At 40.2% G+C, this 27,113-nt stretch overlaps 1 protein-coding gene across 1 annotated transcript in view; it reads right to left on the reverse strand.

The window, feature by feature from the left end:
• Nucleotides 1-27,113, reverse strand: part of col22a1 (collagen, type XXII, alpha 1) — a 123,029-nt gene that overhangs the window by 79,652 nt on the left and 16,264 nt on the right. Inside the window, exons 4-6 of the mRNA XM_036576727.1 lie at nt 15,178-15,258; nt 2,926-3,037; nt 1,130-1,253 (exon numbers count right to left, since the gene is read on the reverse strand). Of these exons, the coding sequence (XP_036432620.1) occupies nt 1,130-1,253; nt 2,926-3,037; nt 15,178-15,258 (317 nt within the window). The remainder of the gene's footprint in view (nt 1-1,129; nt 1,254-2,925; nt 3,038-15,177; nt 15,259-27,113) is intronic.

The raw sequence follows: 27,113 nt of genomic DNA on the forward strand, positions 1-27,113 counted from the left end.
AGCCATGACTTCTTTAACAGCAGTAAACACCACAATATTTTCATTTGTTTGTAACTAAAATGATGCTGATATCCAACAGATGTGTAACTGGAAGTGTACTCAGCCTATTGTGAGGCAGAAAATATACCAAAATAATCCTGTGTTAAAGTGCATTATAACATTAGTGTTTACAATGTTTTTATGAACAGATGTTTTAATGCGATATCAAATCCGATTTCACAAAGTCATATATTCTTGCTTTATAAAGGGTTATGCATGTAACCACTTAATTACACACGTTTATGCCAGGCATTATGTATGTCATATAACACCATTTGAAATGCATTATGAATACAGGACTCATAGGAAGTGTTACCCTCTCTTTTTATGAAAACTTTTTTTAAATTCAGAACAATTCCTCATATATACAACATTTCTTAAATATTACATGACTTTCCAGTTAAACTTTGTGCCAAAATGTTATGTGATGGCTTAATGCAATGACTCAATAAATCAGGGGTGCCCAACTCCAGCCCTAGAAGGCACAGTTTAGAGGTCTCCCTACTTAAACACACCCACTAAACCTATCAATTAACATAAGTGTAATCAGATGTATTTGCTGGACTGTGCCGGACACTGGCCCTCCAGGACTGGAGGAACCCTGTGTAATATATTATTTCACCAGAAGCAGACAACACACTGCTCCTGACATCCTTGTGGGAGTATGACCTTTGCTAAAGGTGAAGATTGCGGCCTTGTTTGAGGTGGACTGTGTCTTGCCTTGGCAGTCAGCAATAGTAGCTGGTTGCATGTGGGGAAGAGTTGAGAAAAGAGCTGAGCGAAATAAGATATAACATTTCTAAATTTGAAGTTCACATGTGAATTTAAGAACCATGGACATAACACATCTGAGCAAGGATTAAACTCCTGTTGCCACCAAGTCATGTCTGAGGTATCGTGGCGAGCCACCTCACTCCTGCGAGAGTATAACAGTGTATGTCAACGTCAGGCACCAGTGGTGCTGAGGCAAGTCAGACAAAAGTCGATCTGGCATGAAGTGCACCGAGCAGGGAGGCAGCAGGTCTGCACAGTGCCACGTTAAGTCAAACAAGCCTTATCGCTCTTGTATTTCAGTAAGAAGGCTACTCACCTGAGGGATGCCGTATTTATCATAGATCTGCCACAAGTACCAGTCTTCCCTTCGAGACGTCTTCCTGAACTTGAATGTGGTAACAAAGGCATACTTGTCTGGCAGGCCCTGCGGAAACACGTCTCTATAACAGAGACAGGAAAAAGATTTTAATGATAGGTAGGCAGGTATGTGTGTAGGTAGATAGAGGCTAAAACACATTTGTTGATGCACAGTTTGTGTTTTCCATCCTCTAGTCCAGTGGTCTCCAGTCCTGGTCCTGGAGAACTTCCTTCCTGCAGAGTTTAGTTCCAACCTGTATCCAATAAGCTGCTCTGTCCCTTACTTATCTCCAGCCAATCAAGGACTTGGGAGGAGGTTGATTAGCTGGAGGAGGTGTGGCAAATTGTGGGTGGATGGTAGCTCTCCAGGACCAGGATTGGAGACCAGTATTCTAGTCCTTCCATCAGTGGTCAGTTTCTGACCTCAGAGCAGCTCTTGTGTGGATAAATTTGGGTGGGGGTCCACTCTTAACCTAGCAGTGACACTGATGTGTGTAGAAAACCCAGCAACCCTGCTGTGTCTGATATACCAGCACTACACACACCACCATGAACACCACCATGAACTCTACCATGAACACCACCATAAACAGCACCATGAACACCACCATAAACACCACCATAAACAGCACCATGAACACCACCATAAACAGCACCATGAACTCTACCATGAACTCTACCATGAACACCACCATGAACACCACCATGAACTCTACCATGAACTCTACCATGAACACCACCATGAACACCACCATGGACACCACCATGAACTCTACCATGAACACCACCATGAACACCACCATGAACTCTACCATGAACACCACCATGAACACCACCATGAACACTACCATGAACTCTACCATGAACTCTACCATGAACACCACCATGGACACCACCATGAACTCTACCATGAACTCTACCATGAACACCACCATGGACACCACCATAAACAGCACCATGAACACCACCATGAATACTACTATGAACACCACCATGAACTGTACCATGAATTCTATCATTGACACCACGATGTACACTACCATGAACACCACTATAAACACTAATATGAACACCACCAAGAATACCACCATGAACACCACCATGGACCCCACCATGAACACCACCATGAGCACTACCAAGAATACCACTATTAACTCTACCATGAATTCTACCATGAACTCCCCCATGAACGCCACCATGAACACCACCAAGAAGACTACTATGAACACGACAGTGAACTCTACCATGAATTCTACCATGAACACCACTATAAACACCACAGTGAACTCTACCATGAATTCTACCATTGACACCACTATAAACACTAATATGAACACCACCAAGAATACCACTATGAACACTTCCATGAGCACCACTACATCAGTTTCACTGCTGTGCTAAGAATGGACCAACACTCAAATAATATCTGGACAATGGTGAATGGGCTAGAAGGGAGCTGATACATTGTGCAACAAGAAGTGTGATACAGTCTGTAATACGTCTGTGTAGAGGACCTATATAATGTAGGTGGCGCTCATAAGGAGGTCAGTGAATAAACAGCATGTACATTACAACTATACACTATTAATGTGGATACAAATTCATGTAGATGACCAAATTAAGAATTTCTGATAAAGTGGACAGTGAGTGAATTTCATCTAACGTGGAGAAACAATGCATGACTTCACCTGTTACACATTGACAGTGACTGGACAGTGTTTGTGTTTATATGGTGGTTAGCAGCGCTGCACTCACTCTGTCTGTTGAACGATAGGCATGGTTCCCAGTCTCACGTAGGAGCTCTGGCCTGGCTCAGCTCTCTCTCCCAAAACATCCCTCACGTTGAAGTACTCCATCAGATCAAAACCTGCATTGAAGGGCCAAAATGATTAATACAGTCGGTTACATTATCTTTCAGACTGTAAAAGCTGTTTGTGGTGGTGACAGAATGAGCTGGACACAAATTAGATGTACCAGTGTGTTTTTCTTCTCTGGTCATTTCTGTGTATGAACACTAGGTGGGGTGTGTGAGTCGAGCACAGACAGAAAACATGATATAACAGTGAAAAAGAATCTGTTTCGTCTTACTCTTGCTTATTTACCTCTTTCATTTCTATATTTCTTCTATATCTCATTTTAATTTCTAGCTCCTATTAAGAATTACCGAAATAGTGGTATTTACAGCAGTTATAGATGGTGGAGTCTTATACATGAACATTTTTTTAAAAACCGACTTACCAGCTTGCATTGCCAGCACAGTAACTCAGCAGTAAATAATTCATATTTTTAAAAAGCACATACATTCATATACAAAGGCTGAATACTCTCAGTCAAATTAAGCCAACACATCCTCTACAGCAGTGGTCACCATGGTTGGTTTCAACCTGCATCTAACATGCCCTTATCTAACACTAATGCATCTGATCCAGCCCATTAAGGGCTTCGGAAGGAGTTAATTAGCTGGACAGGTGTGGCAGACTGTGGTTGGAACACCACAAGAAAGTCTCTCCAAAACCAGGATTGGTGACCACTGCTCTACAAACCTAAATATGGCATTTTCAGCCAGTTTCTTTTTATTTTTCTTCATTTATTTATTTATTCATTATAAACATGTAATTTGACTAACCTTTGCATACCACTGTGTTTCCCCTGGGAGTAGCAATCAAATATAAGATATTTATAAGACATATATAAGACATATTTAGCACGTGCTAATGATGGCCCCACTGAAGAACGGTGGGCACTGAGTGAAGTCCAGCTTTGATAACATTAGCGTCATATTAGTGATGCTGCTGTGATGACTACACTCTTACAAAAGATGGTTCTTCAAAGGTCCTTCAGTAAAGAAAATGGTTCTATGCAGAACCATGAACACTTTGCATGATTAAATGGTTCTTTGCATTGTGAAATGGTTCTTCAGATTGATGGAGAATGTGTTGTAGATGGTTCAATATGGTCAACATTGCTACAAGCCATAGAACTCATTTTTTGGTACTATATAGAACCCATATTTGGCTAAGAGTGTAGTTTAAAATGAGAGTGTAGTTTGTTTGTATAGAATTTGGGATAAATAAAATGAAACGTCATTCAGAATGACTGACGAAATATACTAGAATACTGGGTTTTGCTGAGTTCATCACATGGGCATCACTTTGTGTACCAAAGTGTTGCATTATTAAAGAGGAACTACACTGATTTCTCTATATTTTTGTGTAATATTATAGTTGAGATGTAAACAAAGCCATTCAGAATGACAAAAATGAAAGCCAAATCAGGGTGATGTGGCATCTAAGACTATATTCTAAACTACTCGCATCAGCAGATGTCCATATAAATGGAAAAGAAGGCCTCGCTGGGAGAAAAAAAGTGATGCTGACCACACCTCACCGCCACAGGAGAGTGTGTATTTACATCCTCACAAATGCCACTCACAGCTGAGAAAGTGGGAACTAAAACTTGGCTTTCTCCAGTTCTAGATATCAGCCCCACTAATTATAGCCAGCATTTTACATCTGCAGCCAAAGAACATTAAACTGCACTTGCTGGACAGATGTTAGTTAACATGAGAAAATATGCTGTTGGTGTTCCTGTGTGTGTGTGTGTGTGTGTGTGTGTGTGTGTGTGTGTGTGTGTGTTTCCAAGGTTTGCTCAGTCAGCCACCCTCTGCATTACACTGCCCCAAACAGGACTACTCCCGTGCACATCAGGCATGTTTCCATGGTAGTGCCAGCTGGGCATCAGGACATTAGCTGGCACTGCCTGCTGAGTGGGTGATCTGGCAGGAAGTTAATAGCCAGGCTCAAAGTCTCAGTGGGAAACACATAAACCTCAGATGACCACAAACTGGAGACATGGCTTCAATATTTCCACTCTGCCCTGCGCCCCCCCAGTGTCCCACCAGTCTCCAAGTGGCAGTAATCGAACTGTTGGTGACCTCATGCTAGTGAAGTATGGTCAGATTTTGGGTCACTTGAAATAGGTCACTGCACTGATGCTTGTACTTGAGAGTGGAAGTGGACGATGTGGCGAAAATGTAATATCACAATACCTCAGGTTTTCACGATACATGATACCAGTGCCAAATTTACAAGGTAGTATGAAAAACTATGAATATAATGGTCATAACTGTTTCTATTCAACATTTCTTATACTGTGCTGCACTAAAACTAATTAATCATACTGTTTATTCAATCAAGCATGCAGATGGGAAGTGTTTTTAAGTACCGACAGTATCCACATACAGTGGTGCTTGAAAGTTTGTGAAAGCTTTAGAATTTTCTATATTTCTGCATAAATTTGACCTAAAACTTCATCAGATTTTCACACAAGTCCTGTTAGTAAATAAAGAGAAACAAATTCAACAAATGAGACAAAAATATTAGGCGTGGTCATTTATTTATTGAGGAAAATGGTCCTTACATACCTGTGAGTGGCAGAAAGTATGTGAACCTGCTGAATTACTTGCACTGCTCTCCAAAAAAGAACGTTGCTGCCCATCTGCAGTTTGATAAAGATCACATGGACATGACTATTGGAACAATGTTTTGTGGATGGACGAGACCAAAGTAGATCTTTTTTGGTTTAAATGATAAATGTTATGTTTAGAGAAAGGAAAACGTGGTTCACTGTAGAGACGAGGGGGTCACAATGTCTACAACACAAATATAGACATTTTATTTACTATCCAAAACCACCAGTGAACCTACACGAGTCTTCTGTCCTTTTCTATGTAATGATGATAGTTAAATAGTGGTAAATCTGGGGGAAACAGTTTTCATTGGCCATACAGCACCCTTCATGCTTCTCTCCGCTATTAATATACTTAAAAAATATATGTTTTAGGTCAAAACCTTCTCAGACGTCTGGTTCCTATCAGCACCACTGTGAACAATTCAGACTCTGTAAGTTTCTCTGGAACAGAGTGTTTCACACCAAACCGCTCTGAACGACTCGGAGGTCTGGTTCATGCTTAGCTTTGTTTTGCAGTTCACCAAGAACACACCAAAAACAAACACTCACAGCTGGCTCAGGCTAACTAACCTTGGCAGGCATAGGAGAGCTTTTCTACCACACCACCACGGTCCTTTCAAAATAAAAGTCCACGAATACAGGAACCTATAAATAAACATGTAACATCTTTTTTTTTTCTCTGTATTTGCCTCATTGAATGTGGGTGCAGAACACTGAAAGTGAGTCAGCAGAGCGGCTCCCTTAAGTGAAAGTTGGTCAAAGTTTATTTATAAAGAGCTTTTTACAACAGGTGTTGTCACAAAGCAGCTTTACAGAAAATCCGGGTCTGAGCCCCCATGAGCGTCGCCAATGGAGACAGTGGCGATAAAAACTCCCTAAGAGGAAGAAACATTGAGAGGAACCAAGACCCAAAAGGGGAACCCACCGGCACCGGATAGCAAACAATAACACAAGAGCAATATGAGCAGAGAATAAGGCTTGATCATTAGTATAAGACAGGAAAAGGGGAAAAGCAGGAATGGCTGTGATTAAATAGATTAATAGTTCAGTAAAGTTGAAGCATCTTCAGACATTTAAACTCTGCTTAGGCAGACTTTCTCAGTGTTAGGCCCAATCCCATTTCGCCCCTCGCCCCCACCACTTAGCCCTTAGCCCCCCTTTGTTTTGCGTGTTAAGGTTTTCCAGAGACTCACTCCAAACGGAGTGTTATGACAAAAAACAGAAAAACCGGCAAGATGGCTTCACAAGAGACCAAAGAAACCCACAAATGTGAGAATTTTCTCTGTTAAAAAATTGCGATAACCATCATATTATCTTAGTTCAATGTTATTTCAGTGTATTTTGGTCCTTTTCTTCATAACAAGCATTAAAAATTGCTAGTAGTATGCCAGTGTCTCGGTAGCTAGCTAATTTCCTGTTCCACCTTAAATAGTCCAGCAGTTCTGACGCCTGAAGTGCCAGAATGCAACTGCTGCTCCATTTAAGGTGGAATGGGAAAATTCAAAGAAGAATCTGGTGAATATCTGACTTCAGCTTCATATCACTGAAGAATTAGGGGTGGGCGATAATAAATAATTGCCCCTCTTTGACGGCATATAATTCCTTAAATGTAACTAAAGCCCAGCAGTGAGGAGCTGAACTTTACCCTCCTCTGCTGTCACTGCAGACTGGCAGGGTCTCCTACAGAGCAGCACTGGTAGCTGTGAATGAAGTAATGCTCTCTTTCATTTGAGGGCCCCATTTCATAGGGGAAGATTCCAACCACTACCCGTTGTAACCCAGTTCTAAAGGGCAAGGTGACTCTCGAAAACAAGGGGTAGGGGTAAAATTAAGAAACGTGTTAGGGCCTTAGTGTAACCCTCTCATCGTCTCATGAATGGTGAAGCAGCTGCATTACTGGGTCTGTGTGTGCAGTAGTAGAGGGGTTGCAGTGGAGTTCCCCTTGCCTGCGTGCACTGTAGACTCTATAGAAATAGACCAGGAACAGGTGGTCAAGCACACAGGCGACAGACTCTGTTCTCCTTCAGCAACAAAGTATAAAATATCATTAAAGGCGGAGAGCGGCGGCTCCTCCGGTTTCTCTGTGTCTCTCTCTGCCGGCTGACTCTACTCCCACGCTAAAATTCCTTTAGACAGAAATGATGGCCTTCGTTCATATTTACAGTGAAAGTTGAGTGGAAGTGCAGTTTTTGCTATAATTATCCATCACTGGTGCTTTAAACACATACAAACAACTAGTTTATTTATTCAGTGTCTATTCACAAAGTACAGCTTGTTATCTGTTGTCTGTGTTAAAGGAGAACTCCACTGAAAATCTCAGCATAATTAAATGGTCAAGATGTAAACAAATGCTTCATGAATCTTTGAGCTGAGATGCTCTGTTCTAGTGAAACTTACTGAGTCAGAATTGTTCACAGTGGTGGTGATAGGAACCAGACGTCCACCTCTAAAAGCTCCCTCACAGGAAGTTATTGCTTGAAATGGTTGTGAATTCACTGCCTGATGTCTGAGACACTATTTTTTGTTCATTCTGCGAGAAGATTTTGGCCTAAAACGTATTTTTTGAACCCATTTATGGAGATGGTGGAGGGGTACATGCAGGGTGTGGTGAGGCAAAATAGTCCCAAAAGAAAACATACTTTTTTTTAGATTTGCCACTTTATTTCCATGAACAATATTACATATAAACACTCATAAGACATATGTTTGTGTTGGATAGTAAATAAAATGCCTATATTTGTCTTTAGGTGTCATAGAACAGTCTCATTTTCTTAAAGGGGAATTCCACCAGTCTTTCCAAAAATTCTATATAAATCCATCAGGACAGTGTCCACCTCTGAAAGGTCCCTCACAGAAAGTTATTACATGAAATGGTTATGAATTCACTGCCTGATGTCTGAGAAAATAGTCACCAATTTCAGATGTTCCACTGTTTTAGCATCATTAACATTACACACTCCATTTGGAGTGTGACTCTGGAAAACCTGAACAAGCAAAACAGAGGGCTAAGGGCTAAGTGGTGGGGGGCGAGGGGTGAAATGGGATTGGGCCTAACACTGAGAAAGTCTGCCTAAGAGTTTAAATGTCTGAAGATGCTTCAACTTTACTGAACTATTAATCTATTTAATCACAGCCATTCCTGCTTTTCCCCTTTTCCTGTCTTATACTAATGGTCAAGCCTTATTCTCTGCTAATATTGCTCTTGTGTTATTGTTTGCTATCCGGTGTCGACCAGAGGAGGATGGGTTCCCCTTTTGGGTCTTGGTTCCTCTCAATGTTTCTTCCTCTTAGGGAGTTTCTATTGCCACTGTCTCCATTGGCGACACTCATGGGGGCTCGGACCCGGATTTTCTGTAAAGCTGCTTTGTGACAACACCTGTTGTAAAAAGTGCTGTATAAATAAACTTTGACCAATTTTCACTTAAGGGAGCCGCTCTGCTGACTCACTTTCAGTGTTCTGCACCCACATTCAATGAGGCAAATACAGAGAAAAAAAAAGATGTTACATGTTTATTTATAGGTTCCTGTATTCGTGGACTTTTATTTTGAAAGGACCGTGATGGTGTGGTAGAAAAGCTCTCCTATGCCTGCCAAGGTTAGTTAGCCTGAGCCAGCTGTGAGTGTTTGTTTTTGGTGTGTTCTTGGTGAACTGCAAAACAAAGCTAAGCATGAACCAGACCTCCGAGTCGTTCAGAGCGGTTTGGTGTGAAACGCTCTGTTCCAGAGAAACTTACAGAGTCTGAATTGTTCACAGTGGTGCTGATAGGAACCAGACGTCTGAAGAGTTTAACACCTCTAAAAGAAAACCACTATATGAAATGGTTAGGAATCACTGCCTGATGTCTGAGACATCGTTTTTGACCGTTTCGAGAAGGTTTCGACCTAAAACATATTTTTTTCGGTTCACTTCGTTGGATCACTGGTGGTTTTGGACAGTAAATAAAATGTCTGTATTTGTGTTGTAGACATTGTGACGTCTGGTTCCTATCACCACCACTGTAAAGCTATCTGAGTCTGTAAGTTTCTCTACAGTGAACCATTTCACACCACACCACTCTGAATGACTCTGTTAACGTATCTATTATAAATTATGCAGAAATCATAAAAAATCTACACTTCAAAAACAATGGAAAGGTGTGGTATATAGTACATATTATATGTATATAATGCAGATCTAGCCACTCAAAGCCTTAAAGTTTTTTTCTGTCTTTCTCTCTGTACTGCTATTACTCTCGCGGCTGTGTTTGTCCTCCTGTCACCATGTGTGATGTCAGTATTCGGCCTGTAGCGGGTCTGTAATTAGAGAGGCAGGCTGAAGTGTATAATCACTCCTCCAGCTCTGAGCTATTCTGGACGGCCGGGTGAGCCCGGAGTGGGCGTGGCTACGGTCATATGAAAGTATAGGAGTTTTTCTCCCCCCACCATATTCTGACAAAACCTGTCTCCTGCGCAATGATTGGCCAGTGGTTCGTACTTGCAAGCAGTTTGTCATCAGCCAATCTCCAACTTTAGAAAGTGAATAAATAAATGAATTTCTATGCAATGGGAAACGTTTATTCTACCTTTGAACATTCTCTGATAAAGCCACAGATTTTTGTCATGATTGTCACTTTAAAGGAAGAAATCAATGCATAGAAACAAAACTCGCCTCTTATAGTGATTCTGATTTGGACAGAAGGTTCCTACATCTAAAATAAGCTCTTAATGACTACTTTCATAGCAAAATCTTTGATACGTGAAAACTGCACTGAATGCTGATAGAACCGTCTGTTTTCCCTTTGTCCTTACTGGAAGCACAGATGAGCGCTGTCTCACACGACAGCCTGGGCTTTTCCTGTCAGATTTAGCTCCAGATGTGTTTGGGAAAGTGTAGTTTACTGTAGGGGGGTGACCACATAATTAGCACCTAGGATCACTAGAGGAGTTGATATCTAGTCTAGTCAGTGGCAGCCGCAGTAATCAAAACCTCAAACGCATTTCTCCTCAGCCACCGTCGGCTGCTGGATTGTTCCCTGAAATATGCAGCTGAACGAACATTCTCTCAGAGAATCACTGCTCATTTACACCAGCGAAAGAGCTTCACCCTCCTAAAAAAGACATATCAGACAACCATCTAGACTATGGGTTCCACGGCCTGCAGTGCTGCTGCCTCTGAATGAATACTGTAAATCAGGGGTCTCAAACACAACTGGCCAACAGCCAGGTGGTCTTCTCCAAGGGTGGAAAGAATGCAGGGAAAAAGTATCCCATATTTTTAACTACATAATATACACAGTTGTATGCAAATCATATATATGGGTTTGCACCCCAGTCAAATTATACGTTGTGTTGCTTTTCTAAGTGAAAATAAGTTCAGACATCCCCCACAGGAAACACAAAAGAATAAGAATTTTCTGCAAATTTCAGGGCACAATTTTATATTTCTTTGCTGAGTTTAATACACTAAGAAAAAAACATCATCAAATAGAAATCGTGCCGTAACTTTTACCTGTGGAGCCCCTGAAAGGACGTGGTGTATTTTAGGTAAAAGGGACATGGTGTATTTTTTTGGGGGGGTACAAATCTGGTGTGCACCAGATACTATCAGGTGAACCCCTGATACTATGTGGTGAGCACTCGATAATATATGGTGTGCACCAGATACTAGAGAAAAAAAAAGAGGAAAAAAAAATATATATATATATATATATATATATAATATATATGTGTGTGTATCTGTATATCCATAAACAGTGTCAGTGTTCAGGTAATGATAAGGTAAGTTTATGTGTTCAGACAGCCGTAAAAACCAATTTAATAATTTACCAGTGTGTCCCTTTCAATGAGATGTAGCTAAACGTAGGCTGTCTTTGCTGATATAGTGAGCTATAAATGATATGAAAACTAGTCCCAGCTGCTGAATGAGGCGGTGACATGGAAACTGACCCACCCAGTGGAATCGTTCATTTGTCTTTGCCACTTGAAGACATTTTGCCCTCTTGCTCATTTTTGAGCGCAGTTTTAATGCAAACACATGTACTGCGTAGAGAACAATGCAAGCCTTATAGCTAGCTCAGTTACCTAGAGTGACTAGTAAATACTTCAGTGTTTCATTACATTAAGTACACTCACATTTAAAATTACAGAACATGAGTGAAGTTATCAGGACTGAGGTGTTAGTGAAGGAAAGCAGTTCATCTGCTTCCTCAGAGGATTTGTTTAACAACTGCATTCATATCTTAATTCTGAAAAGCTGTATCTACTGCACGGGCAGCACGGTGGGTAGCGCTGTCGCCTCACAGCAAGAAGGGCCTGGGTTCGATTCCCGGCCAGGCGACCAGGGTCATTTCTGTGTGGAGTCTGCATGTTCTCCCCGTGTCTGCGTGGGTTTCCTCCCACGGTCCAAAGACATGCAGTCAGGCCAATTGGACCTGCTAAATTGCCCCTAGGTATGACTGTGTATGTCTGTCTGCCCTGCGATGGACTGGCGACCTGTCCAGGGTGTATCCTGCATCCCGCCCAGTGACAGCTGGGACAGGCTCCAGCACCCCACTGTGACCCAGAAGGATAAGCGGTTTAGATGATGTATGTATGTATCTACTGCTCTGTCTTGAATGAATCCACGAAGGCAGATTTAAGTAGCTATCTGTCTAAATTAGAGTAATAATAGGTAGTTTTAGCTAAATTTCAAACGGACCTGCTCAGTGGGCAGCATTATGCTGCATGAAGTTTTCATTTGTATGGTTTCTCTTTCATGCATCACTTCATTTTTACTTTTTATGTAGGGCAGCCAGTCGCAGTGTCTGGTGGGAAAAGCGGATCTATCTGACAGATGTAAATATTTAGATGTGGGGGAAAATGGCTGGATTGAAGACTGTATGAAGCTGTGTTCATACAGGCCGGTAGTTTGAGATGCCTACTGTAAATGCTATGAATTTTCTTTATCAACTTGGTCATTTGTACCAAATTTGTTTCTTTTAAAAAGGTCATATTCTTCCATAGTAAACACGTACGCTATGCTGAGATTATAAACAGATTATTTTATGTAAGCTTAAAGTGGAATTCTGCATAATTAAACGGTTAAGATGTTCAGAACGGTTTGGTGTGAAACGCTCTGTTCTAGAGAAACCCCTCTATTTTGTTCCATATGTACTACAAACCCCTATAGAGAGTGGAAAGACAGAAGTTGTATGCTCTCTCTCTCTCTCTCTCTCTCTCTCTCTCTCTCTCTCTCTCTCTCTCTCTCTCTCTCTCTGTCTCTCTCTCTCTCTCTCTCTCTCTCTCTCTCTCTCTCCCTCTCCCTCTCTCTCTCTCTCTCTCTCTCTCTCTCTCTCTCTCTCTCTCTCTCTCTTTCTCCCTCCCCCCGTGTCTGTTTTTTAGCTCTAATCTGCTGAAGGTGAGTGGGTGGCTCACACAGGAACTCATAAACCCCCAAAGACTCAAACCAAACATCCTACCTGTCTGTGTGAGCACTGCAACACTCAGCGCTTCTCAGAAAAAGGAAAAAATTAAGTTACCCTTCAGCTGAAATCTTTAAAGTGGTGTGCTCAGCTCGGTTCTCTTAGTGTGCATGTAATGGAAAAAACAGACTCTTGCTGCTCAAACGTTTAAAAGCCAAAACACAGCAACGGAAGACAAAATCAAACCAAAATGAGCATTTTATGTTCTTAATTTGTGACTCTGAATATTGGTAATATTATCTGAGGGACCTACAAAATGCATATACATCAACAAATCTGATATTTCCATTAACAAGTAGCCTTCAACTTGCCAGATTCACACAACAGCAAATGAGATGCACCACTTAATAAATGCTTGTAGACAATACAGTCGAAGAAATGAATCCATACACTATAGAATATTATAGAAAAGAAGATAATAATCCACAAACAACCTCAGTAAAGAATTCTATACACTACAGTTGGAAATAATCCATAAACAACCTCAATAAACACTTCTATAGTAGAATAAGATACAATCTTGGCAAACTTTTCATTGGAATAGGAGATATTAGTCTATGAATAACCTGAATAAATATTCCTATACACCAGAATAAGCGATACTCTATACACTACAATTGGAGATGTTAGTTCATAAACACCCTCAATAAAAACATCTATAGAGTAGAATAGAAGATATTAGCCCATAAGCAACCCCAATAAACACTACTATACACCATAATAGGAGATATTAGTCCATAAGCAACCCCAATAAACACTACTATACACCTTATTAGGAGATATTAGTCCATAAGCAACCCCAATAAACACTACTATACACCTTAATAGGAGATATTAGTCCATAAGAAACCTCAAAAACACTTTCATACACTGGAAAACACTCCTACACTAGAAATAGGAGAAGTATGTATGTAAGTATGTAAGTATATAAGTATGTAAACAATCTCAAAAACACTCCTGTACAATAGAATGGGAGATATTAGTCCATTAATGACCCTAATAAACACCCTTATACACAAGAATAGTAAACCACCTCAATAAACATCTGTATATACTACAATTGGAGATGTAAGTACATAAACACCCTCAAAAAACCTATAGAGTAGAACTGGAGATATTAGTCCATTAACAACCTTGATAAACACTCCTATACATCATAATATGATATATTAGTCCATAAACAACCTCAATAAACACTCATATACATCATAAAATAAGATATCAGTCTATAAACAACATCAAAAACACTTCCATACATTGGAAAATACTCCAACGCAAGAACAGGTGATTTAAATATATAAACAACCTCAAAAACACTTCTGTACAATAGAATGGAAGATATTAGTTCATTTATGACCTCCATAACCACCCTTATACACTAGAATGGGAGATATTAGTCAATTTATGACCTCAATAAAAATTCTTATACTCTAGAATGGGAGACATCAGTCAATTAATTACCAATAAAATAAAAACCTTTATACACTAAATAAAAACCTTTATACACTTGAATTGGGGATATTAGTCCATTTAAAGACCTTAATAAAACCCTTACACATTAGAATGGGAGATATTAGTCCATTAATGACCTCAATAAGCATCCTATATTAGTCTATGAATCAGCCTACTAGAGACAACCAACTCAAACACTCTTTATATCAATAATGATATATATATATATATATATATATATATATATATATATATATAATGATAAGGACATGCATCAAGCAGCTGGACAAACTCTGTTGACTGGGTCATGCTGGTTTGCCCATTATCTCTAGTTTTACATGAAAAAACTGCATCTCTCACTCAAAGAAATGCGAAGCAGCGAAGGCCTAAAAACAATGTCCTCCTGTTAGTGGAACAGCTCGTCTGGTAGGATTAACTAGACAACTTCCAGAACGTCCAACAATCCAGACCATTCAACAGCAACCCCACTTACTTCTCTTCTTATTGTACGCTTTCTGGTTTTGTGGTTCAACTACCTGGAAAACCTATAAATCTCATTTCCTGAAATGCCCCCCAGCTGACCACCACAGTAGGCCTACACCAGAGGATGTGGGTAGTGTGAGAGGAAGCATGAGAATTAAGTCACCTGGAACTTCCTTCTGGCCAGCAATCGTAGAGTTGGGCATGAAGCGGTCCGCCTCCACCTTCATATTACGGCACAGAACATCTGCAAAAGAAAGAGACATAAACTGTTAGGACGTTGTGGTGAACAGGCACCGTTATTCCACAGTGCTTATTGCTTTAGCTTGAATCATACAGCACTGTTCCCTTCGGTGCAGTGTCTGTATTGGAAAAGTCTTATTTTAATAACCTCCCTCTTCACAGCGTAACCTTCTCTTGTGACACTACACAGCAACATTGTGTCTAGCAGGCAATTGAGCAGTGAGTAAAAACGTCTGGAGAAAATAGAGTGCTGTACAATGCAGCTGCCTTTTGGTCGCACTTCAATACCTGCAGCAGTTTTCAAAATTGAAATGTCAAATTTCATGGGATTGTTTCATATGACATTTCCTTTCATGGAGCTGTTAAAGGCAACTCGGTCTGCACTCTAAAGACCTTCATGTAGTGAGTGAGAACACCTTCTCACGTACATTGCCTCTCAGGCGGCATAAATAAACTCCCTAAAATATCAAAATTCAATCTCATACATTTGTCCACATTCAGTTCTGTTTCCTGGGGGTCTATTTATGACATTTTTGGCAGTTTATGTGACAAAAATAACATAATTCATTTTTACATGGCTGTTCCTGTGCCTCTAAGACTATATTAGTCCATTAATTACCTCAATAACCACCCTCATATGTTAGAATGAGAGCTATTAGTCCATTTATGACCTCAATAAAAACCCTTACACACTAGAATGGGAGATATTAGTCAATTAATGACCTCAATAAACACCCTTATGTACTAGAAGCGGAGATTTTAGTCCATAAGTGCCCTCAATAAAAACCCATATACACTAGAATGGGAGATATTAGTTCATTAATGACCTCAATAAAAAACATTACACACTAGAATGGGAGATATTAGTTAATTTATGACCTTAATAAAAACGCTTACACACTAGAAAGGGAGATATTAATCGATTAATGACCTCAGTAAAAACCATTACACACTAGAATGGGAGATATTAGTTCATTAAGACTCCTAAGTCTCCCATAAATATATATACACAACAGTCCTTATAACCTCAGTATGAATGGGCGGCAGTTTAACTTGACCCGAACCTTTTTTTCAATGATTTTTTTTAAGAAAGACCTTTTTGATATCTTTTAAAGCGAAGATGACTTAGATTTATCATCAGCTTAATTTTTAACAAAAAAATTTATCCAAAAATTGCTGTCCGACACGTTCATGTCACTAACAAAATGCAAAGAGTTTTAGTCTGTAGGCGGGGCCTTATTTTAGCCGCGCCCCTGCATGTTAGAGCAGGAAGTGAGGCTGCATCCCTGTCCCTCATGTCCACATGGTGAGCAGTTAGATCCCACTGTTTTGAAGTAAACGTGTCCCAAAGTCTGAAAATCAGTGTCACCACCAAAACACCTGTTAACACATGATGATTTTATGCGTGTACAGCTGTTCAAAGCTGTGTTTGCTGGTTGTGCACTGGCTGGTGTTTTTGAGTTCTGTTCAAAATTGTTTCTACCAAAACAGTCTCTACTGAAACATTTGGTAACGTTTCGGTAGTGTTCTGTCTGTTTTTGTTAAGATGCTTTAACACCTATCTTGTTTGGTGTGAACCAGTTGAACTTGTTCTTTATTTGGGTTTGTTTTGACAGGTGTAAACACTCCACCCATACTTGGGTGTGCACTAAACAACTGAACTGCACCAAACGAGAGAATTCAATATCAGAGCCTAACAGCAAATCAGTGCAGTACCGTCTGCATAATCTGCCTGTTTTAACATCTGACTCTTGCAAAGCTTTATAAGGTGCTAATAATGGCAAACAAGCTATAAAATATTGGCAAAGCAATGCATTTGATTTTGACACATGGACTGTGGAACGTACTGCATCTGTTATCTAACTGGTTACATTCAGATTGACAAGCCAATCATAAAGAAGCAGATATACAGCAAGGTTTATTAGTGACTGTTTCTATTTTCGTGTAAAGTAGGACATGTTTAGCTCAGGTGTGTGAGAGTAACAGAGCTCTGCCATCCCTGCAGCATTTCTGACTTATAAACAGCACTGATGTGTTTAATGTGGTGCACTTTAGCCGTTTGAATGTGAAACCAACCAAAGCAAATAAAAAAGACACAATGTCAAAAAAGTCTGGTACACTCATCAGCAAACCAAAGAGGTGTGAAAACAGCCTTAGTGATTAAATGGAGTGTTCAGTCATTTGTTTTCATAAAATAAACGTGTCTAAAGCATAAAGTCACTCAAAGCAAAAGGAGTCTACAGTCCAGGTCAGTTAACCTCTTATTCTCCAGGGTATGTTTTGGTTTGGCCATCTGAATTTACATGACCAAATCGTAAGGCTAATTATTCAGTAACTGCATGAAATAAATGTAAATGTATATTTTATTTATTTATTTATTTTGGTAAAAGCTCCCCTCAGATTAACAGAACATGTGTTTTATGATCACACATATTGGTATATCCTTACAATTTACTGCTGAAAGCCAAAAATCTCAGACGCTCTTTGTGTTATTTTATAAAAATAATGTTTTACAGAGCAGATCACTGAAGAGACGCCATCTGTTTATAGTTTATAGCCCAGATTTGTGGAAAAATGGGTCGACTTTCAGTAGAAAAAAAAAATTGTGAGTTCAGCTTCTTTTATTATAAGGGTTTAAAATTACATCACCCATCTATTTGACTAAAAGAAGACTCTCATACGACCCCCACCTTTTGAATGTAGCTTATGAAATATGAAAGTTATGAAGAATATGACAAAGTGCGTTTTGGAACCACTGGTGGTCCCAAGGAGTTGAAGAGGTTAAAAGTCCAAAATGTGACTTTAAACCAATTAAATGGTCCAAATACTACACCAAATTCTTCAAAAAAGTGAGTAAAATTCAGTGATTTCACGATATATTTGCTTTTTTGCTTTCAATAGCTTTCAATGTACATTATTAGAGCACTAAATAAAATAAAGTGGATTAGTAATGAAGGATCCAGGCAGATCCCATGGTAATCAGCACTGCCTGAAATCATAATGTGGGACCAAAAAAAGCAATGGCGATGCAAATAGGGTTCTAAGGCTCCTGGCAATGGCAAGCATGCACTCGAAATTACTGACATATACATGTGTGAAGCTGCACACATTCTAATATGATATTTTGCTTGGCGCAGTCATATTTACCAAAGAGCCTTTATCCTAAAGTGCCCCCCCCTGGAGAATATACCTTGGATTCATCATCACACAGATTAAAACTGAAGGAATCTCTGAGAATAAAAAAGATAATAAGGTCTAATTTGAGTGGGTGTAATAGCCTGACTTTATCGCCCATCTCAGAGTGAAGGTAGTGACCCGGAGTCAGGTCGTGTCCATGTAATTATATTCATTAGGACATAAATGAAATGGTCTTTCTCTCAGTCGGACGACCGGCGGGACTCTTTATGCGTGCGTTGGCCTTTACTTCATTGTCATTTGGGACGAAGCGCGACTTTAATGATCATAAACTTCTCTATTACACCTTCACGTTCCCATTACTATAATGGAACACAAACTGCTGGTAGTCTAGCACCTTCAACCTTTCCATCCTCCGTAAATGAGCGCTTCGGCACTGCTTGGCATTTATTGAACAACAAAGCCGCGTTTCACGAGAGGTTTATAAGAAGTGGGATTCCTTCCACGGCTGCTGTTACTGTTATAGGAGCCGTCTCTTTTCCTCAATGATGATAAGCTGAAGTAGCATCCATCATTCGTTCTGCCTATGAGGACAGCAGGGCGTGATTTATGATTGTAGGTTGCTTTGACTGCAGACACGGGGAGCGCTACCAGTGGCTCCAGCGTGCTGCAGGCCTGGAGGGCCGACCGCATGCCAACGCCCAAGCGGTGACAGTTTTGGACGTCCACTGAGGGAGATTTCAAAGGCCTAAAGACACTAAGTGATAGCTGTGGTGACAGGCTAGGAAAACGACACCAGTAGACTTGGTTTACTTTGGCAGGCGGAGCAAGAATCTGCTATTTCTGGAGGAGGAAATGTTGCTAACGCTAAGGAAGGATGCTAATAAAAGCTGCCATGCGTGGATCTCAAATGGCCCCTTCGGATCAGCGCTGTAGAATGGGCTGGTTGACATCCATTTTCAGTGGGATACTTTCAGTATACATTTAGAATTAATTATACAGTAAGAATATACACCATACGCCATAACATTCTGACCACCTCCTTGTTTCTACGCTCATTGTCCATTTAATCAGCTCCACTTACTATATAGGTGCACTTTGTAGTTCTACAGTTACAGACTGTAGTCCATCTGTTTCTCTGTGTACTTTGTTAGCCCCCTTTTACCCTGTTCTTCAGTGGTCAGGACCCCCATGGACCCTCACAGAGCAGGTACTATTGTGTGGTGGATCATTCTCAGCACTGCAGTAACACTGACGTGGTGGTGGTGTGTAAGTGTGTGTTGTGCTGGTCTGTGTGGATCAGACACAACAGTGCTGCTGGAGTTTTTAAACACCTCAGTGTCACTGCTGGACTGAGAATAGTCCACCAACCAAAAATATCCAGCCAACAGCGTCCTGTGGGCAGCGTCCTGTGACCACTGATGAAGGACTAGAGGATGACCAACACAAACTGTGCAGCAGCAGATGAGCTATCGTCTCTGACTTTACATCTACAAGGTGGACCACAACGTAGTTGCATCTAATAGAGTGGACAGTGAGTGGACACAGTGTTTAAAAACTCCAGCAGCACTGCTGTGTCTGATCCACTTGTACCAGCACAACACACCTCTTTCAAGTTTGTGAACTAATATGACAGTGCAAGTAAATTCTTCATTAAATGAAAAGGCCATCAATGAAAGCAGACTGGGATAGGTTTTTCAATATGGGCAGTACATTAGAATACGTTTAGAATATGTAGCAAAAACTCTGTGTTTGTCATTTTGTCCCTGATTTTAATGTCATGGATTTTCCTAGTTTGACACTTTCAACCATCTGTAGTTTTTGTCAGTAAATATTTTTCAGTCTGAAGTGTCATTTACAAACAAAACACACCACTGATGCCAGCAGTGCCAGTAATAAAAAGCAGAGGTGGCAGAAGCACACAAGTACACACGTCCCTTACTTAAAGGGGAATTCCACCAATTTTCCAAATTTTCCAAATAATTTAGTCCTTCAGATGTAAACAGAGACGTTCAGAGTGGTTTTGTGCAAAATCGTTCACTGTAGAGAAATTTGCAAACTGGGCTTCAGGCGCTGAGTAAGGGTTGCACTGTGTTTATTGCATGGGCATCACTTTGTGGACCAAAGTGTTGCATTATTAAAGGGGGACTACACTCTCTATATTTCTGCATAATTCAGTGATTGAGATGTAAACATTCAGAGTGGTTTGGTGTGAAATGGTTCACTGTAGAGACTCAGATTGCTTTACAGTGGTGGTGATAGGAACCAGACGTCACAATGTCTACAACACAAATACAGACATTTTATTTACTGTCCAAAACCACCAGTGAACCAACACGAGTAATGTTGATGGTGGTAAAACAGTCATAAATCTGAAAAAAGAAGTCTTTGGGAACTATTTTGCATAACAGCTTCCTGCTTGTTCCCCTCTGCCATGAATGGATTAAAATACATTTTAAGCCAAACTTTTATTATAAAACTACCATAAAACAATGTCTCAGACATTAGGCACGGTATATCTAACCATTTCATGTAATAACTTTCAGTGAAGGAGATTTTAGAGATGTTAAAACACTTCAGACGTCTGGTTCCTATCACCACCACTATAAACAATTCTGACTCAGCAAGTTTATCTAGAACAGAGCTTTTCACACCAAACCACTCTGAATGACTCTGTTTACATCTTAACCATTATGAATAAATGTAGAAAATTAAGTGGAGTTCCCCTTTAAGTAAAAGTACATGCTCCTAGATATGCTTAAAGTAAAAAAGTAGAAGTATTTATTTAAAATGTGTTTTGAATTCAAGTTTTGAAACATGGTGTTCAACTATTATATACATACATATATGTGTGTGTATGTATATATATATATATATATATATATATATAATTTTTTTATTATTATTATTTTTTTTTGTAGAGCATGCACCATTTTTTTGATCCCTTAAAATCCCAGGCGTAATACATACTAAGACTCATTATTTAGTAATTAAAGTGACTCAAATGAAACCCGGTGAAGCTATTCTTAGGTTATAGAAGTGTGTCATAAACCGCTGGCCTTTTAAGGGGTTAACCACCGCTTGGTTGGAACAGGCCTGTAACAAGGATCGGAGCAGATCTTAATGAGCAGCGCTGTGGGCGGGAAGTTCAACACCACATCACACTAAATGTACAGAGTAAAGAAACTTGCACTTATTGCGGTTCTTTTTGGAGGAGAAACACGGGGAGAAAACGTCCACCAGGTTTAATTCTTGCTAATCAGCCCATGTGAACATTAGCAACGTTAGCAAGTGCCTTGAACACCACAGTGACATCACTGTATTTCTGCATTAAAGTAAACTTCTCACCGAGCTACAGTGGTGAGGGGAACTCGCCATCTGTTTCTCAAAGTTTTTACCAAACCTCAGTGACAGCAGTGTACAGGGTGGTACATACAGCAGTCAACTAACAGTTGTGACTTTACATTTGTTTACACATCCAAAAAAAGTCAGAGGCACACAATTTAAGTATAAGTTAAAGGAGGTAGCTGGAAGTGCTGTGTAGGGCTAAGTATTCAAAGTACTTAACCCTGAAGAAACATACGCCTACTCATTACACCTACAGGAGCTTTTATAATCCCATTCTAAATCCTTAGGCATTAATATGGAGTTGGTCCCCCTTTGCAGCTCTAACTGCTTCCACTCTTCTGGGAAGCTTTCTACAGGATTTTGGAGAGTCTGTGGGAATTTCTGCCCATTCATCCAGAAGAGCATTTGTGAGGTCAGACACTGATGTTGGACGAGAGGGCCTGGCTCACAGTCTCCGTTCTAGTTCATCACAAAGATATGTGATGGGGTTGAGGTCAGGACTCTGTGAGGGCCGGTCAAGTTCTTCCACACCAAACTCACCCAGTCAGGCCTTTATGGAGCTGCTTTGTGCACTGGGGCTCAGTCATGCTGGAACAGAAAAGGTTCTTCCCCAAACTGTTCCCACAACATTGGAAGCGTAGAATTGTCCAAAACGTCTTGGTGCTGAAGCATTAAGATTTCCCTTCACTGGAACTGAGGGTTCTAGACCAACCCCTGAAAAACAAACCCCATATCATCATCATCCCTCCTCCACCAAACTTTACAGTTGCCACAGTGCAGTCAGGCAGGTAACGTTCTCCTGGCATTCACCAAACCCAGACTCGCCCATCAGACTGACTGATAGAGAAGTGCGATTCATCACTCCACAGAATACGTTTCCACTGCTCCAGAGTCCAGTGGCAACATGCTTTAGCTGATTGGTCATGGAAACCCATTTCATGAAGCTCCTAACGTGCCGTTCTTTGGCTGATGTTGCTTCCAGAGACAGTTTGGAACTCTTTAGTGGTTGATTCAACAGAGCTTCAGCACCCGTTGGCTCCACTCTGTGAGTTTGTTTGGTCTACTGCTTCGTGGCTGAGCTGCTGTTGCTCGGAGACGCTCCATTTCACAATAATATCACTTACAGTTGACGGGGCAGATCTAGCAGGACAGACGTTTCACAGACTGACTTGTGGCAGAGGTGGCATCCTATAACTGTGCCATGTTTAAAGTCACTGAGCTCATCAGTTCGACCCTCTACTGCCAGTGTTTGTCTATTGAGACTGCAAGGCTGTGTTTCATTTGATCCACCTGTTAGCAATGAGTGTGGCTAAAATACCTGACCTCAATAAGTAGGAGGTGTGTCCCAATACTTTTTTCAATGTAGTTCTTCCACTGGCATTGTTTTAAGTATGATTTAATATTTTCACAGTAAAGAATTAGAAACTTGCTCTGAGCTCTTAATATATCTGACCAGAGTTCACTTTAGGGGTAAGAGTGCCTTTAGTCCTGTGGATTGGATTAACATTGATATAAAGTTGACATAACTTGGCTTAAGCTTGGATTTAAGGTGTGGGTAAGAGTGCAGTTGCTGTCAGAACCTGCTTTATAGTAAATCTGTAGGAACAGCCAGCATCACTGTTACTTTGGCCATAACATTCCAGTGATGTTGGAAAAGACTGGTGGGAATGAAGCGTCTGGTATTTGAGAAACAATTTAGACTTTTAGACTTGGCTGATAACAGTTATTAAAGTAAATTACATAGAGTTGGTAGTGGCTATTCTTAGTGAAATCTTTTGTAATTGTCATCATTGTAATGCTAAGTAAGTAATGCTAAGTGTGTGAGTTCCCTGTGCAGAGATTATGTTAGTGCTATCAAAACTCTCAGCATAACACCTCTCTGGAAACACAGTCCTGTCCCTTCAGTTATTTGACTTCCAGTCAAAACTGCCATGAAGTACGTTATTCATGTTTCAGCATCGAGAAAAAATATGTACCAGAAAATTATACAGAAGCCTCAGCAACTATATATATATATATATATATATATATATATAATCATATTATTCGGTACTCAGTGTGTCACTCTTCTCCTTTATTCCAGCTTCCACTCTTTTCAGGAGACTCACTTTCAGTTTCTCAAAGAAACCTGCAGGGATATTTTCCACACCTCCAAAGTTCAGTCTTAGAAGCTGGTTGAACATTTTTTGAAGTAATCAAACCCATTCAGTGGTGTTGAGGTCTGGACTCTGGGGTGGTCAGTCCATTGTTCAGCTTCTTTGTTTGATGTGTCCGTCTCCTTTTCTCAGTGAGGTTCTTCTTCACAGCTACACATCCTTTCAGACCCACAGCGCTGAGTGGTCTTCTCACAGTGGAAGGATGGACAGAAACACCTGTGGATGTTTTCAGATCTGAAGCAGCTTGATTTTCTCCTCTCTCTCAGAGATGAAAGCTTTAAGTGCTGTTTATCTGATGGGGGCAGTGTTGGTGTCGACCAGGTCTTCCAGGTGGTTGTTAGGAGGCCCATTTTCTCTGTAGCTTTTAATGAGCTTTTGAACTCTAATTTTGGAAACTACAGAGTTTATTTAGCTTATTTTACTTTCCTTTGGATTATCATGTATCTAATCTCCTCAGAAATCTCTCCTGAAAAATGACTAACTTGGCTGTGTTGACAGGAAAGTAAATACATAAAGGGTGGTTTCCTACGTTTGCACAGCACTGTACGTTCAGCCCTTTATAGCACCTGGGCATCTCTCATCCCCCCCCCTCTCTTTCTCATGCACAGACACACACTCTCACACATATGTACACACACACACTCTTGGCACGGAGCAGACAGACGCCCAAACCGCAGCGCCCAATCGAGTGCCTGACAATCATGTACAATCAGACCCTGTAATTTTCTTTAATCGCGCCTATAAAAAGCACTTTGTCGACTTTAAGAGGCTTTAACTTCACCCTGAACTCCAGTTTAGTGCACTTGCAATTGCTTTCTCCCCTTCTAATGGTGCAGTTTTAGGTATGCACGCTGGGGAACTCCTGCTAACCCTTGTACGCCTCAAACTCCTCTATTTAACTAACCTTAATAAATGATTATAGGCTGGGTTCTCCTTCTGCTAACTGGTTGCGTGTTCTCCTTTAACGCAGTCGGCTGTGCGTTGCAGTCGTATTTTATGTGCTGCCATTTGTTGATTTGGAAACAAGCAGTCTGTTTTTTCACAGGGCTGATTTTCATGGGAGAAGACATGCTAAACTGTTTGGTTCGGCAAGCTTGTGTCGACTGAGTAGCAGCTGGAATTGCAGATCAATTGCGTCTTTCATAACGGCAGATGTGCCACACGGAAATCTAATATATAGCCATATATGTACGTATATCATAGTCAGGCATACATTTCAAAATATATGTACATATATGTAAGTATCAAACGTTTGACATGTGTGATTGATATCTGGACCATATATTTAAGTCCCATATACTTAATATCTAACAAATAGTGTCTGGAGCCACAGTTATAATTGTGACTATATTATCTGTTTGCTTTCAAATAATGTTATATATTTTCATTTATTTCATATTTTAATGATTTTATTGCATTTTATTCTAACTTTCACTTCACTGCATGTCTAAAAATTAAACGTATTCTATATCCGTTGAGCTATTTACATTCATATGCATGTGTGTACAGTCTTATCCACAATCTTAGGCAACCAAAAACATTATATAATAGGACGCTAGTGTATATTAGTAATGTATCTCATCCATATATAAGAATCTTATATTGTTATGTTGTTAAATATATGCGTTACACATATGTTTGTGTATGTTGATATATGTCTGAAATATGAGTCCCATATTTGACAATGGCCAGTTTCAAATAAGTTGGCATATATGTCCATATATGACTCATAAGTTGGATAAAAGGGAAATCCATATATGCTAATATATGTCACATATTTGAAAAACATATATTGACACATATCAGATTTCTGTGTGGGTTAAATGTCAGAAAATGTGCTGTCCGCAGCTTTAAAATGCAAAAAAGAAAAGTGTCTCGTAAACTATGTTTGCTTTTAAAATGTAGTCTGTGTCCTATATGAGTCCTGATATGTTGCCTGGCTTCAAAACCTTCTGTAGCAGCGTGAGGCAGCACTGTTTTTAGTGCGGTCATGCTTGCTAAAGACATACTGTCCTCATCAAAACATGAACGTTGGCTTAACTGACTGACGCTGTGGTTCCATCAACGCAGATAAAATGAATAGAAACTGTCACATATATCCCAGCCTAATAACAATAGCAGGCCACAGTAACAGTAGCATGTAGGTATTTTCTTAACAAGAACTCCTAGAGTGTGATTTTAAACGGATAGTTCCAGTCCTGAAACCTGATTGGCTGAGCCGCCTCACAACAACTGAATTCTGAATGTCCCAAGTCGCAACGAGCCCTTCTGCTGTTAATGGAATGATCTCTGACTGTAATGCTGCTCACACTGACCACCGAGAGTACCGGTGAAAGAAGAACCCAGCTCTGTTTAAACTGAGGGACTGACAACTTATTTTCTTAACCACACTTCAAAAAGATGGTTCTTCAGGGGTTCATTAGTAAAGAAAATGGTTCTATAAAGAACTATGAACACTCAAAGAACCATATGCACAATTAAAGGGTTATTTGCATCATAAAAGGGTTCTTCCGATTAATGGAGAATGTGCTGAAGATGGTTCTAAAACTTTTTTTTTAAAGGTTCTATATAGTACCAAAAAGGGTGTAATTTTTGAAAATGGTTCTCTATAGCACCAGAAAGGGTTCTGCTGTTGTTACAAGCTTGACATCGTATAAATAGCAGCACTGTTTTTGGTGATATGTAGAACGATTCATGATTTTATATCCTTTGTTTTGTCCATCTGTGTTTTCTGACTACATTACCCAGCATGCACTATGCAAAGACATCATAAAACCATTGGGAATCCCCCACAGCGATAAAGAAATCCGGACTGCTAGCAATAGCCCCTGACATAGAGTCCAATAAACGTGATATTTGGCTTCCTAGCAGTAAAGTTAGCCATCTGGCTTCCATCAGTCTCAGCCAGCTAGCAGGAAAAACAACAACAGAAAATAAACAAAACGGTTCAGCTTTCTCCCACCTTCAAGATGCATCATCAGAAGGGGGTCTTCCGAGTCTTTAAACTGGAAAATCTCACTACAGAGACCACTGCAGTCCCACTGTAAGAGGTTTACAACAGATGTAAGAATGATAAACATGTAATTCAGTTCAGAGCGTCTCTTTAAGGTAGCACTGCATCAAGCTGAGCTTAGTTTAAGTTCACATCCAGACTACCTTAAATTGAACCGGTTAGCCACTGGCTTATTAAACACAGACACCCAACCATCTTCTGCTTGAC

The sequence above is a fragment of the Colossoma macropomum genome, unplaced genomic scaffold (assembly GCF_904425465.1).
Source record: "Colossoma macropomum unplaced genomic scaffold, Colossoma_macropomum, whole genome shotgun sequence".
In the NCBI taxonomy this organism is placed as follows: Eukaryota; Metazoa; Chordata; class Actinopteri; order Characiformes; family Serrasalmidae; genus Colossoma; species Colossoma macropomum.